The sequence below is a fragment of the Narcine bancroftii genome, chromosome 3 (assembly GCF_036971445.1).
Source record: "Narcine bancroftii isolate sNarBan1 chromosome 3, sNarBan1.hap1, whole genome shotgun sequence".
In the NCBI taxonomy this organism is placed as follows: Eukaryota; Metazoa; Chordata; class Chondrichthyes; order Torpediniformes; family Narcinidae; genus Narcine; species Narcine bancroftii.
Window position 1 is genome coordinate 207,140,706 of NC_091471.1, and position 12,448 is coordinate 207,153,153.

General features: G+C 39.5%; 1 protein-coding gene across 6 annotated transcripts in view; it reads left to right on the forward strand.

Moving 5' to 3' along the window:
- Positions 1–12,448, forward strand: part of dclk2a (doublecortin-like kinase 2a) — a 353,107-nt gene that overhangs the window by 336,545 nt on the left and 4,114 nt on the right. For 3 of the 6 annotated variants that reach the window (XM_069926428.1, XM_069926432.1, XM_069926431.1), the window contains one exon: positions 9,357–9,412. The exons of 1 other annotated variant lie outside the window; for it this stretch is intronic. In XM_069926428.1, the coding sequence (XP_069782529.1) occupies positions 9,357–9,412 (56 nt within the window). 2 more of the 6 variants (XM_069926433.1, XM_069926434.1) reach the window with 2 other exon arrangements.

Here is a 12,448-nt window from a genome sequence, read left to right on the forward strand (position 1 = left end):
TACTGATCCTTGCTCTGTCATTCTCCTTTATTCCTAATACCTCTAGCATTGAAATAGACACATTTCAAACTCTCTAACTGACCACATTTATGTTTCATCCCTTGCCTGTCCTTCTTCACAAACTCAGAGCACATAGCATCATACTTTTCACCTTCTGCCCTTTACTCTGCACTCACACTCTGGTTCTCTCCCCTCTGGCAAACTAGTTTAAACCCTCTCCAGAAGTTCTTATCCTTCTATTTCTAATCTCACTAGTGCGTGACACAGGTAGCAATCCTGAGATCATAACCTTGGAGATCCTGTCCTTTAATTTAGCATCTAACTCCCTGAACTCTCATTGCAGGATCTCATCACCCTTTCCACCCAGGTCATTGGTCACTATGTGGCCCACTACATCTGGCTACTCACCATCCCTCTTAAGAATGCCATGAACTTGATCTGAGATATCCTGGACCCTAACACTTGGGAGGCAACATACCATTCTGGAGTCTTGATCTCTTCCACAGAATCTCTTATCTGCTCCCCTCACTATGGAATCCCCTCTCACTACAGCTCGTCTCTTCTCCTCCCTTCCCAACTTAGCCACAAGGCCTGACTCTGTTCCAGAGACCTAACTGCTGTGGCTTGTCCCTGGTAGATCATTCCCCTCAACAGTATTGAGGAAAACAGCCATAGGAGTACCCTGAACTGCCTGCCTGTTCCCTGTCCCTTTTCTGACTGTCACCAAGCTATCTCCCTCCTGCCTCCGAAGTATGATTGCATCCCTGTAACTCATGACTGTCATCCAAATGACCAAGTTGATTTATATGATTAGGTGTTACAATCCCTGACGTTTCAGTACTGGTTAGATTGAGCGAGTACAGTCGGTTGCCTCAATTACAATAATGGAGGATAACCATTAGGGAATATTAACCAGTATCCAAAACATCTTCAATTGTATTCCCTGGCATCATTGGGTGTTTCAGCCTTTTAAACACAAGACACCCTCTGCCAAGGCAGGCCCTCCATGGGATGATCAGACCTGAGTGTGTGTCCCATATCCATTTCTCCTAGTGATCATTTGGAGCCTGCTTTTAACTTTGTTAAGAGCCAAATGACTGCTCATTTCACCTGAGTCAGATAATGATTAATTGCCTTTCTGAGAGCCTGTCCTCTGATTCCTACTTCCCTCAGAAGCTTGGTCATTTGTTTGGCAAAAAGTCCTCTACAACCAACTTCAACCAGGCGCACCCTCACTTTCCAGCCTCACTCTTCTGCTTCTACAGCAAGATTAGTATAATGTAGAGTCTTCAATTCTTGCACCTCATTCATGGTACCCTCCCAAGGAACCATCAGCTCCATAATGAAGATAATCTGCCGAGCTGGACCAGAGTCCACTACATCTTGGTTGGTTGGTTGGTTGGTTGGTTGGTGCTGGCAATTTCTGGTAGAAAGATGAGTTGCAGCCTGAGATCTACAAGCAGCTTCCAGTCTCTGCCTCGAGGTCCAATTCCCTAACATGGTTTGTAAGGTACTGCAGTTGGATGCACCTCACAGATGATGTCATCACTGATACTGTTGGCTTCCCTGACTAGCCAAATTCTGCAGAGGAGCATGTCCCTGCCCTGGCTGCCATTCCCACTGTCCATGAAAATTGAAAAAAAGTTGGAAAAACTGTCCTTTCCTGTACCTCCTTGCTGAATCCATTTGTTCCTTGACTGGGTTGTCTTTACTTACTTCAACCCCTGCACTACCAACTCAGCCTCCGTGTGCTCTGGTTCACAACCCTTCCAACAATATGATTTTTTGCTTGATTTACTTCATCTAGATTGTGTTCTAATAATTACCTCTCACATTTCTGACCAATATGTTCTGCACCCTCTTTAACGCACTTCAACTTCAGATGGACTTCAGATTCTTCCTTGAGGTTAGGAGAAATCATTTGAAAAGTGTTTAGAAAGGGAAAGTTAATGAAAAAGTTAGTACCTGTAGGAATATTATAGAACTGACAATATAAAATAAATGTTGTACTTTTGAACTCGACTAATGGGCCACAGGGGTGTCTTCTGGTGCTTTATCCTAAGGGGACTGGAAGAAGCTGAGAAACAAGTGTCAGTGGAATAGAAGGTAGATATAGTCACTTCCATCCCATGCGCTGATACCCCTCTGGCAATTCATTACAATATCTAATTTGATTGGGAAATGGGGGAGAAGGGGGCAGAGAAAAAAATGGTGTTTCCAATATTTTTATAGTCACTTAAAAATTGCACTTCTATTCTATGGACAAAGATTCTGGGGTTGAATTTAGGCAAGATTTCCCTGTTATCCCTTACCTCATAAGGCAGAGGAAGATTGTGGTAAAATCCAGAGAAATTATATTCTTCTGTAGGTCCTCCAAATGTACCACAGGAGATCAGAAAACTGCAGTGGAAATTTAAAACAGTGGAATCTAGGCACAGTGATAAGTATTTGCCATGAGTTACTGTAGAGATCAGTTCACTGAAGCAAAGATGCAATCCACACCTTTTGATATTGGTTTACTAGTAGAAAGAATTGCCAATTATTAGCACTGGCAATAATTGTTCCTTTTGCAAGTGTCATTTTAGTGAAGAAGAAACAGAATTAAATCCTTTTTTGAATTTCTAGATGAGGCAGGGCACGAGAAGATGGTAAAACATGCCTGAAATGTGAACTGTGAGGTGAGAAAGCATGGAGATGCAAAGATTTGAGCTCAGAAGTAAAGATAAACAAGGAAAAAACACACAGAGATATATGGTTTATTAACTTTTTTGCTGCAGTTGAATCACCTTCAGTCAGATTTCAGCTAATCATTGAAGCAAATATCACAACCCCACACAATCCATCAGCTTCAATAATGTGCATAGCATTGGATCCTAACCAAGGGACCCCAAAATCAGAAATACCATCAACAATACAATACGAGAATGTTGACAGGATTTCAAGGTTTGAGTTACAGGGAAAGGTTGTGCAGACTGGGGCTTTTTTCTCTGGAGCGTAGAAGATTGAGAGGGGACTTGATCGAGGTGTTTAAGATTTTAAAAGGGACAGACAGAGTAAATGTGGATAGGCTTTTTCAATTAAGAGTGGGGGAGATTCAAACTAGAGGGCATGGCTTAAGATTGAAGGGGGAAAATTATAAGGGGAACATGAGGGGAAATTTCTTTATGCAAAGGGTGGGAGGGATGTGGAATGAGCTTCCGGCAGACGTGGTTGAGGCGGGATCATTGGTTACATTTAAGGAAAGACTGGATAGTTATATGGAGAGGAGAGGACTGGAGGGGTATGGACCGGGTGCTGGTCAGTGGGACTAGGAGGGTGGGGATTTGTTACGGCATGGACTAGTAGGGCCGAACTGGCCTGTTCTGTGCTGTAAGTGGTTATATGGTTATATGGTTATAATACAGTTTTACTGGAGACCTGCATGCCACGAATGATCTTCAACTCAGGTAGCAAGCTGAAAACACTGGACCACCCCTAAGAATGGATCATCAGAAAATCTCAGGGAAGGTTATATTAGTGCTTAAAATCAAATGAATGTACAGCACAGGAATGAACTCCTGTGATCCATGAAACTGCATACTTTGTGTGGTCATGACTCTCATATTCATTGATAGCATTAATTGATCAGTATCTGGTTTCCTCTGTTCATTCCGCTGCTTCACTGAACAACTTTTATATAATCATTCACTCTCTTCTGTATCTAGTCCAATATTTGAGAAGTGCTGACATATTATTAGGGTTCAATTTTTCCATACCCAATATAACTTTGAACATAAGTAAGGTCTCTACTTCGAGGTATCAGTGTGCTTGTTTTTCTATCAGTGTACATTTATCCAGCTGACCATTGTTTTTTATAAAGCGTTCATAGGCATGTCCTCTCTATTGACAAAGACTCCAATTTTAAAATGTTCCCACCATGTGGAGTGGAACTAGGTGAGATCTGAATTAACGCTTGCCGGTGTCTGAAAATATTCAAGTAATCAATTGAATAAGATTTCTTTCTTCCTATTGCATTGTACATTTTTTCAAATTGCAATCAGAGGACTATAATTCCCATCAGAGTACTTTCACTGCTCTTGGGATTAGATTTGTTCCCAAGTCCTATATAGATCTAAGAAGCTCTGTACTCACCCAAATCCAGCCCATCACTCCTTGCTTGTTAGAACACACTACAGGCCCCTTTTCTATTTATTGAAACACAAAACTGATGAAGGACAGAGAGATTATCATCGAAGCAGAAGACACAAAAACCAACAGATAAAATTATTTATTTTTGTCCCCCTCTGTGGCATTCCTAATAGCAATCTCTCACCAGCTTTCTTGGTTGAACTATCCAATAGAATGTTCTGAAACACAGCCCATCATATCCAAGGCTGCTTCTGTCCTCAATTGGTATTTACAAGTAAAAGCACTTCTGGCAGTTTTCACTGGAAAGTGATCAGGATCAGCAGGCTGAGATGAATTTCCACTCTTAGGCACCATATTCATGTGTAGGGGTGAGGATGTTACTGCATTGTTTAAGAGCCACTAGCGCAGCATGCAGTCCCTATCATCAATTCTTCTGGACAGTTCATCAAATGAAATATAAAGGGGATGGAGAACTGTTGTAAGAATTATTGCTGTGGAATGAATTCCTGCTATCTATTGAGTAACCCTATTGAATGTTACTCTAGACAATAACTATTCCACAAAATCATTGTTATTCTTCATATTTCCTTCTATCTCTGAAGCCATGTCAAACATGTAATGAACTTCAAGGCTTGTTTCAATGCAGGATTAATGTCAAGCACTTTTTTATTAGGTTTCCCCTCCAATTCCCATTTGGCACAGAGAATGTACAACAGTACACCACCCTTCGACCCAAGTGTCTGCGCTGAACATGATGACCAAGTTAAACAAAATCTGTTACTTGCGCATCTTGTATATCCTTCAATCCCCTGCACATTCATGTATCTAGCTTGATGTTTCTTCAATGCTCCTATTGTATCTGTTTCCACCACTACCTCCAGCAGCCTGTTACGGGCACCTGCCACTATCTATGTAAAAAGCTTGGCTCACATATTTCCATTAAATTTTCATTCCTTCACCTTAAATGCATAACCTTAAACATAGACAAAGTTTAGGCATGACATGCTGCATCTCCAAACTATCTTCCAAATCCACTTTGATATTTGCCAGGAACTGGAGACATGATTTTGACCTTCCCTGCAGCCTCTATCTCCCATCTCCCTTCCAAGTCATATCAGACACTGGCTGCCCATCCCCAGAATATCCATGTGCTAGGAAGGCAGAGAGGCTCTTCTCCTTCTATAAATTCTCATTTCCATCACTTTCAAGGTTACTTCCCCCAAATTCTACATCATGCAGAATGGTAGTGGGACTGTTATGTATGAATCACCGACCTGCTGAAAACCACAGACTTAACCAAGGCTTTCACCTACATTGCTGCTGGAGCCCTCCAAGAATACATACTGACCCTGGCCAGGTGGTTGAAGTCAGGGTTGAATGCAGACGTTCAAGGGAAATCTTCCTCCTTTGTTGTTTTCCTTCTTGATTGTGGGCCAGAGCCAGGAACTGTCTATTGCTTCAGCTGAAAGCCTCACAAAGATTAGGAAAGGAGGGAGAGATGGTTGCTGGGGGAAAAGACAGGTAGGTGCTGGGGTGGGATACTTTATGATGAAGTGTGGGAAGAGAGAGCTGTGATATATTGGCTCATTAGAATGTCTCCTAATGCAGAGCATCAACATTTGGATGTGCCAGGAGGTTATCACTATCTCAGAAAGCATCACCACCATCAAGACACATCTGCAATAACACATTAAGCACTTTACATTTGTCTGTCTCGTCTGCCTCATCAACAAATAGATCCCACTTTTTCTTGGTGCATGGACGGTCATTAACATTGTTTTTGACACCATTCTTTTTCCACTGAAGAAAGAGTACAGAATTACAGTGTCAAGCTTTTCTTCTTAAAAGTCAGGTATGCTAATTTGAGAAGAGGCACGCCGAGATTCTAGTGACCAACCTGTTATCCACCAAAATGAACCACTAAAACTTGGGAAGTCGTGGCTTCTTGAACTGTTACAGTTTGATGGTTCATTTGCAACGTTTTAGGATATTGTTGGGTGTTCTGTTAACAATTTAAACTAAGCACAGCTCTGCTGCATGGGGATGGTTCAGCAGATCAGATCAAGAAAGATGACTGCCTTACATTTTCATATAGTGCTGGAGTACGAGCATGCTTTCCGCTTCAGTAGCTAGAAATTGATTAGACTTAGATTTTTTTGGAGTTCTAGCCAACGTTTATTTATTTATTATTAAAATAAATAGCCTTGATATATTTTGTTTTTTGTATGTTTCATTTTTTTTAACAGTTTGAAGTATAAGAGGGAGAGGGTGACCTCCAATCCTCACACTGAGACACTGGATAAACCTGGAACAGCATCATGATATAGAAGGCAGTGCCCTAACAGGGGGACCATTCACTAATTCTCAGCCAGTCCACATTTGCATAGCCTATCGCCTTGCGCCTCACAGCTCTTTTCTAAACTTTCTCAGCTCACAAGGCAGAACTTTTCATGGTGTGGATTCAGGCTGATGGTTGCCGTGTATGGGAGAGCACATATTTTTCTTATCTGTGGCTCATGCTGGATTAAGTTCACCTCAGACTCACTCGAGGCTCAAACGTTTCTGGACTGCTGAATATTTGACAGAAACTTCAGAAAAATCTGCCACATAATAAATCTCACGTGAAGTCTTGATTTGAAAGGCCAAAAATATACTCACAACTGCCCGTGGACAAGAATGTGTTTTAATATAAACACTGGTTTAATAATTCTTCAGAAATAATGGAAGAAACCAAGAATTTCCAAAAAAGGAAGATAACTTGAAACTATTTGAAGTAGGCAGAGTGGTCTTTGAGTGCCATCTGGTGTTAGCAAGGCTGAATTGGAAGAATCGCTGAATCAAAAGCTTTGCTAAAAATTCTTTGCTTTCCACTAAATCTGTATCCCTTTTTTCAGAAATGCTTCATTTATTCTGATTATTACAGAGCTTATGTGCATGTGAATGCTTGGTTCTCCAGGATAAGCTAATGTGGTCAAAATGTTTTTTTTTTAATTATTACTGCAGAGATCTCTGTTTTAGCTAGCCATAGCATTTTTATTCATTCCACACTTATGAAAGCACTGTTCTTGGGAGCCAAGTATTTTTCATGTTACAATAAGGTATGAGCTGCAATGAATTGTTCTGTTATCTAGCCCTACAACAGATACATGGGGAAAGGCTGCTTCATCTTCTTTCACTTGAAATGTTTTAAACAATGTACAATAACCTGCAAGTGTAAATAAACCTTTAAAACATCTATGCAAATAATTGGCATTTTAGAATGACAAAATCTAGGAGTTGTCAACACTTGAACAATCTCCCAGTGTATCATCTACAATGGAACAGCATTAGTTTTATATTTTGAGTGAAGCGTCCAAATTGGAATCTTTACCCAGCAGGTGGTAAACCTTTAAAACATTCATAGTGGGATCAGCAAACTGATTGAAGAATGCTTTTGCAGCCATATTTGTAGTGTGTTTTCTTTAGCTATATAAATATGGATGTGTCTGAAATGTGACTAGTTGCTATCCTTGTGCTTCTTTGCTCGTCTCTCTGACCCACAGCTGTATTGCTTCTCTCTGACTGGTCCAAAGCAATGGCATGTACTAATTTTTTACATCAGCACTGCTCACACTTCTTCTGCACTCACATGGCTTCTTCCTCTTAAAACCAATTTCAAAATTGGGCCAGAGGATCAAAAAATGTTTTGGATGACCCCTACTTACTCCGTACGATTATTAATCTAGCCAGCCAGTCAACACATAACTAGTTACTGTTTTGATCAAGAGGATGAATTCTGTCCCATCTTTCTGTGTTCAAAGATACGATTTGGAACAACATTGTGCAAGGAGGTAGGCATTTTTTTAGGAATCCAACCAATATGAATGTCAGATCTGGGCAATCCATACTAAGCTGTTCTTCAGAATGCTTTTAACCCTTGAGATCTGTTGGATTCATTCAGAGTTTTCTGGGATATAAAAGATTATTTCTACCAGCTCTAAACAATGAGGTAGGGTCTTTAATGTGCACAATGAAGGATTGATTATCTGACGATCCTTGATCAAGACATGATCCAAAGATATATTCCATCTTATGTCATTATGATGAAAGTGATATCTTGTTCTAAAATTCAATATCCACTAACTAAAAATGAAAGCTTGTTCAATATGTATTTTGTACATTTTGTTATAATATTAGCACAACTGAAATGAAAATCCATGTTCGAACATGCAGTTACAATGAATGTTGATTTATTGTATGGTTAAAAAGATAGAATGATCTTTACCTGCACTTTCAATATTTGTTCATAGGAACATGGGAAGTAGGAACAGGAGTAGGCCAAACATGGCCCATCGAGCCTGCTCCACCATTCAATACGATCATGGCTGATCTAATTCATGCATTGGGAATTCATCTAAGCAAGCAATATTAATTCCACAAGCACCAATTAATTGAATAACTTTGTGAAAAATAATGACTTTATTTTAGCTGAGCATGAGTCATAAGATTTTATATTGGAGTTTTAGGCTGAAGGAAGACGTTGACTTTTTCAGAGCACCTCAATTACCCTCCCTGAGTTCTTCCTTCATTTATGTTTTACAAATGCTATGACTAAGTCATGTAGGCATATGTGAGGTAATGGTTCTCTTTGGCAGGGTTTTGGATGGAACCAACTGGTATTAATCATGTGAGGAAAATGTAAAAATGTTTTCTGGAATGTCTCGAAATTGGATTTCACCCTTTTTCATATGCTAAATGCGCTGAATAAAACACTAACACCCCAAAAAAAAAAGTTTGTGGAATTGGCCAGTAATATATTAAAACATTGCTGTGATGGGTTACATGAAAAATCTTGTGCAATTCCCAACATGAGCTGCGTGAAAGTTTCCAAACCCCCACATCTTTCTGTGATAAACTGGAAATGTGTCAGTCAATCAGACCTTAAGGCAACTCTTCCCATGGGAGCCACAGCACAGCTGCATTAGAGGCTGTTATAAAGTGCAAGCAAAGATAAACGTGGTTGGGGGGAATGTGGAGACATGGCAATTCCCTATGTGGGCAAGCACCACCACCTCCATGTGTGAGTCCTGTGCTGTGTTGCCCCATGCCATTGCAAGGTATCAAATGATCAATTAGATAGATCAGCTGAAACTTGATTTGCATGGTGTAAAATAAATGCAATCATTTATGTTTTTTTACATAGAATTGATGTTTTTTTTCCTGTTCAAAATTTTTTTCCTATCTTCCAGAGTGGCCGTTCACACACAAACGACCAAAACTCAAAATCTCCATTTCCTTACATGAGGTAAATAAAGAGGCAGGACTTGCAAATACATCGTATTCGTTAGCCCATTGTTGCAGACTGCCTGCAGTTCAGTGTAGACTACAGGCAATCTGCAAATCCACCTAGGGGTGCCGCCGGTAAAATTTTGGAATGAGAATTAGTCATTTCCATTCCGATCTTTTTACACAGACTGCGTTCCAGAAATTTGGGAATAATTTCCCAGAACGCAACGGCTGTGTAAAAAAAAACATAACTGATGGAGCAACCTGTGATGGTTTTTCAAATATCCTGATCATTGAAACTGAGCTTGGCAGATGTGTCTGCATTGCTGTCAGTGTCAGAATGGAGAACCCCTCATTGATGACAGCACAATCTTCCCCTAATTTGGATGATGGTTCAGTAAAAGTTGTACACAGCATCCAAAATCTCCAATTATGGCTACGAACAAAATAAATACACAGTTGCCACAGAAAATATCATGTACGTTCAGAGGAATTTTGCAAAAAAATTCCATGTCATCATTTTGAAGGGCATTATTTCAATTAGAAATGATCTAATTTCTAGATAATTTCTCAGAGTTAATTCTCTTTTACATAATCTGACCGGGAGAAACTGGTAATGATGGATCCTCTTTCTGTTTCTGGTATTTCCAATGGTTGTTGGGTTCATACAACAGCTTTTCGATTGAAAGAACTATCAAATTAATAACTATCTCCTCCTTAAAATATTTAAACCTTATCCTTTTCCATTATGCCTTTGTTGTATGTTATTGCAAGTATTTAAGCACATCCTTGAACACAGAAACCTTCCAGCCAACCCAGTGACCATAAAATTCCTGACATTGGCTGCCCTTCTTGTTCTCTAAGCTTTGGTTAATGCCAATTTATTGTCAAGAGTCAATTTCAAGTGCTGTAATATTTCCTCATGATGAAATCACTTAAATTTATGAAACAGGTGTTTCTCAAGAGGAGGGAAGAGACATCACGATACTGCAGAGACCTGAACTATATATGACCATTATATTGTAAAGTTGGCTTTGAGCCTGTTTATTGATGCAGGACATTTTCAGTCCTTTATGATTTATTGTAGTATAATAATTTCAATTTAATGTCATAAAGAAAAGTGGTGCAAAATCTCACTGCATTTGCCTTGGTTGTGAAATGGTTGGATTTATTGTAACGCACCCTGGGAACTATTCTCTACAAAGCCAAGTAAATTATTGGCACAAAAGTATCCACCACCTCTAATAATCTTGGGATACCTTCACATTTCATCAGTTTCAGGGACAAGTTGTTATATTTTCTGTTAAGGAATATAGAATTTCAAAACAATTATATTATAAAGAATTACTAAAATCAATGAACCATCCATATCATAGTGACAGTGCCAGAAGGTCACATGATTTATGCTCCCAGAAGTAGCCTTTCCATTAATGATAGTCCCAAATTACACGGATGTAAATGATGTGTGGAATGTAAGGGACCAAAAGAGTCTTTTTATTTAAAAATGAAATTTTGTACCACAGGCCTCAAAGGCCTTTTGTCCAAGCAGATGAGAATTAACCTTTATCATTAAAATAGCATGTTAAATCTAGGGGACATCAGCTTGATCAGGTGAAAGGAAAAAATGTACTTTTCCAAAAAGTGGAATTCTTAATTTGTTTCAGCCAATTCTCACTTGAGAAGATAATGATTGTGAAAAACTGATGCAGGCAAATTTGCCCTTCCAATGATAAAACATTTCAAAAGTACTTAATTTGCTTAATTTAAAATATCCTGATATTATAAAGTGCTGTATAATTGTGATCCCTTTTCTATATCTTGTGGAATAATGTCAGTGGATCGTTTCATGCAAAGCATAGAAGCCATAGAACACTACAGCACAGAAAACAGGGCATTCAGCCCTTCTAATCTGTGCCAAAACATCATTCCTCTAGTCCCACTGACCTGCACCCATTCCATAACCCACCAGACCTCTCCCATCCATGTATCTATCCAATTTATTCTTAAAACTTAAGAATGAGCCCGCATTTACCATGTCAGATGGCAGCTAAAACCAAACTCTCACCACTCTCTGAGTGAAGTTCCTCCTAATGTCCCTCTAAAACTTTCACCCTAAAGCCATATCCACTTGTATTTATCTCTCCTAATCTATGGAAAGAGCCTACTCACATTTACTCTATTCCCCTCATAATTTTGTAAACCTCTCTCAAATCTCCCCTCATTCTTCTACACTCTAAGAAATAAAATCCCAACCTGTTTAATCTTTCCTTGTAACTCAACTCCTGAAGACACATCAACAAGCTAGTAAATCTTCTCTGCACTCTTTCAATCTTACTGATACCCTTGCTGTAGTTTGGCAACCAGAACTGCACACAATACTCTAAATTACCATCTCACCATAACATTCCAAATCCTGTACTTAGTACTTTGATTTATGAAGGCCAAGATGCAAAAAGCTTTCTTTACAACCCTGTCTACATGTGATGCCACTTTCAGGAAATTATGTATCTGTATTCCCAGATCCATTTGTTCTTCTGCACTTCTCAGTGCCCTACCATTTACTATGTATGTCCCACCTTGGTTCGTACTTCCAAAATGCAACACCTCACACTTGACTGCATTAAATTCCACCTGCAATTTTCTGGCCCATTTTTCCAGTTGGTCCAGATCCCTCTGCAAGCTTTGAAAGTCTTCCTCACTGTCCACCACGCCTCCAATCTGAGTGTCATCAGCAAATTTGCTGATCCAATTTCCCACATTATCATCCAGTTCATTAATATAGACAACAAACAACAGTGGTCCCAACACCGATCCCTGAGAAACACCACTATTTACAGGTCTCCAGTCGAAGAAACGATCATCCACTACCACTTCAGTTTTCTCCCATTCAGCCAATTTCTAATCCATTATACAACCTCTCCATGGATATCTATTGTCTGAACCTTTTGAAATAACCTCCTATGTGGGACTTTGTCAAGGGCTTTACTAAATTCCATGTAGACAACATCCACAGCCTTTCTTTCATCTACTTTCTTGGTAATCTCAAAAAAAACTA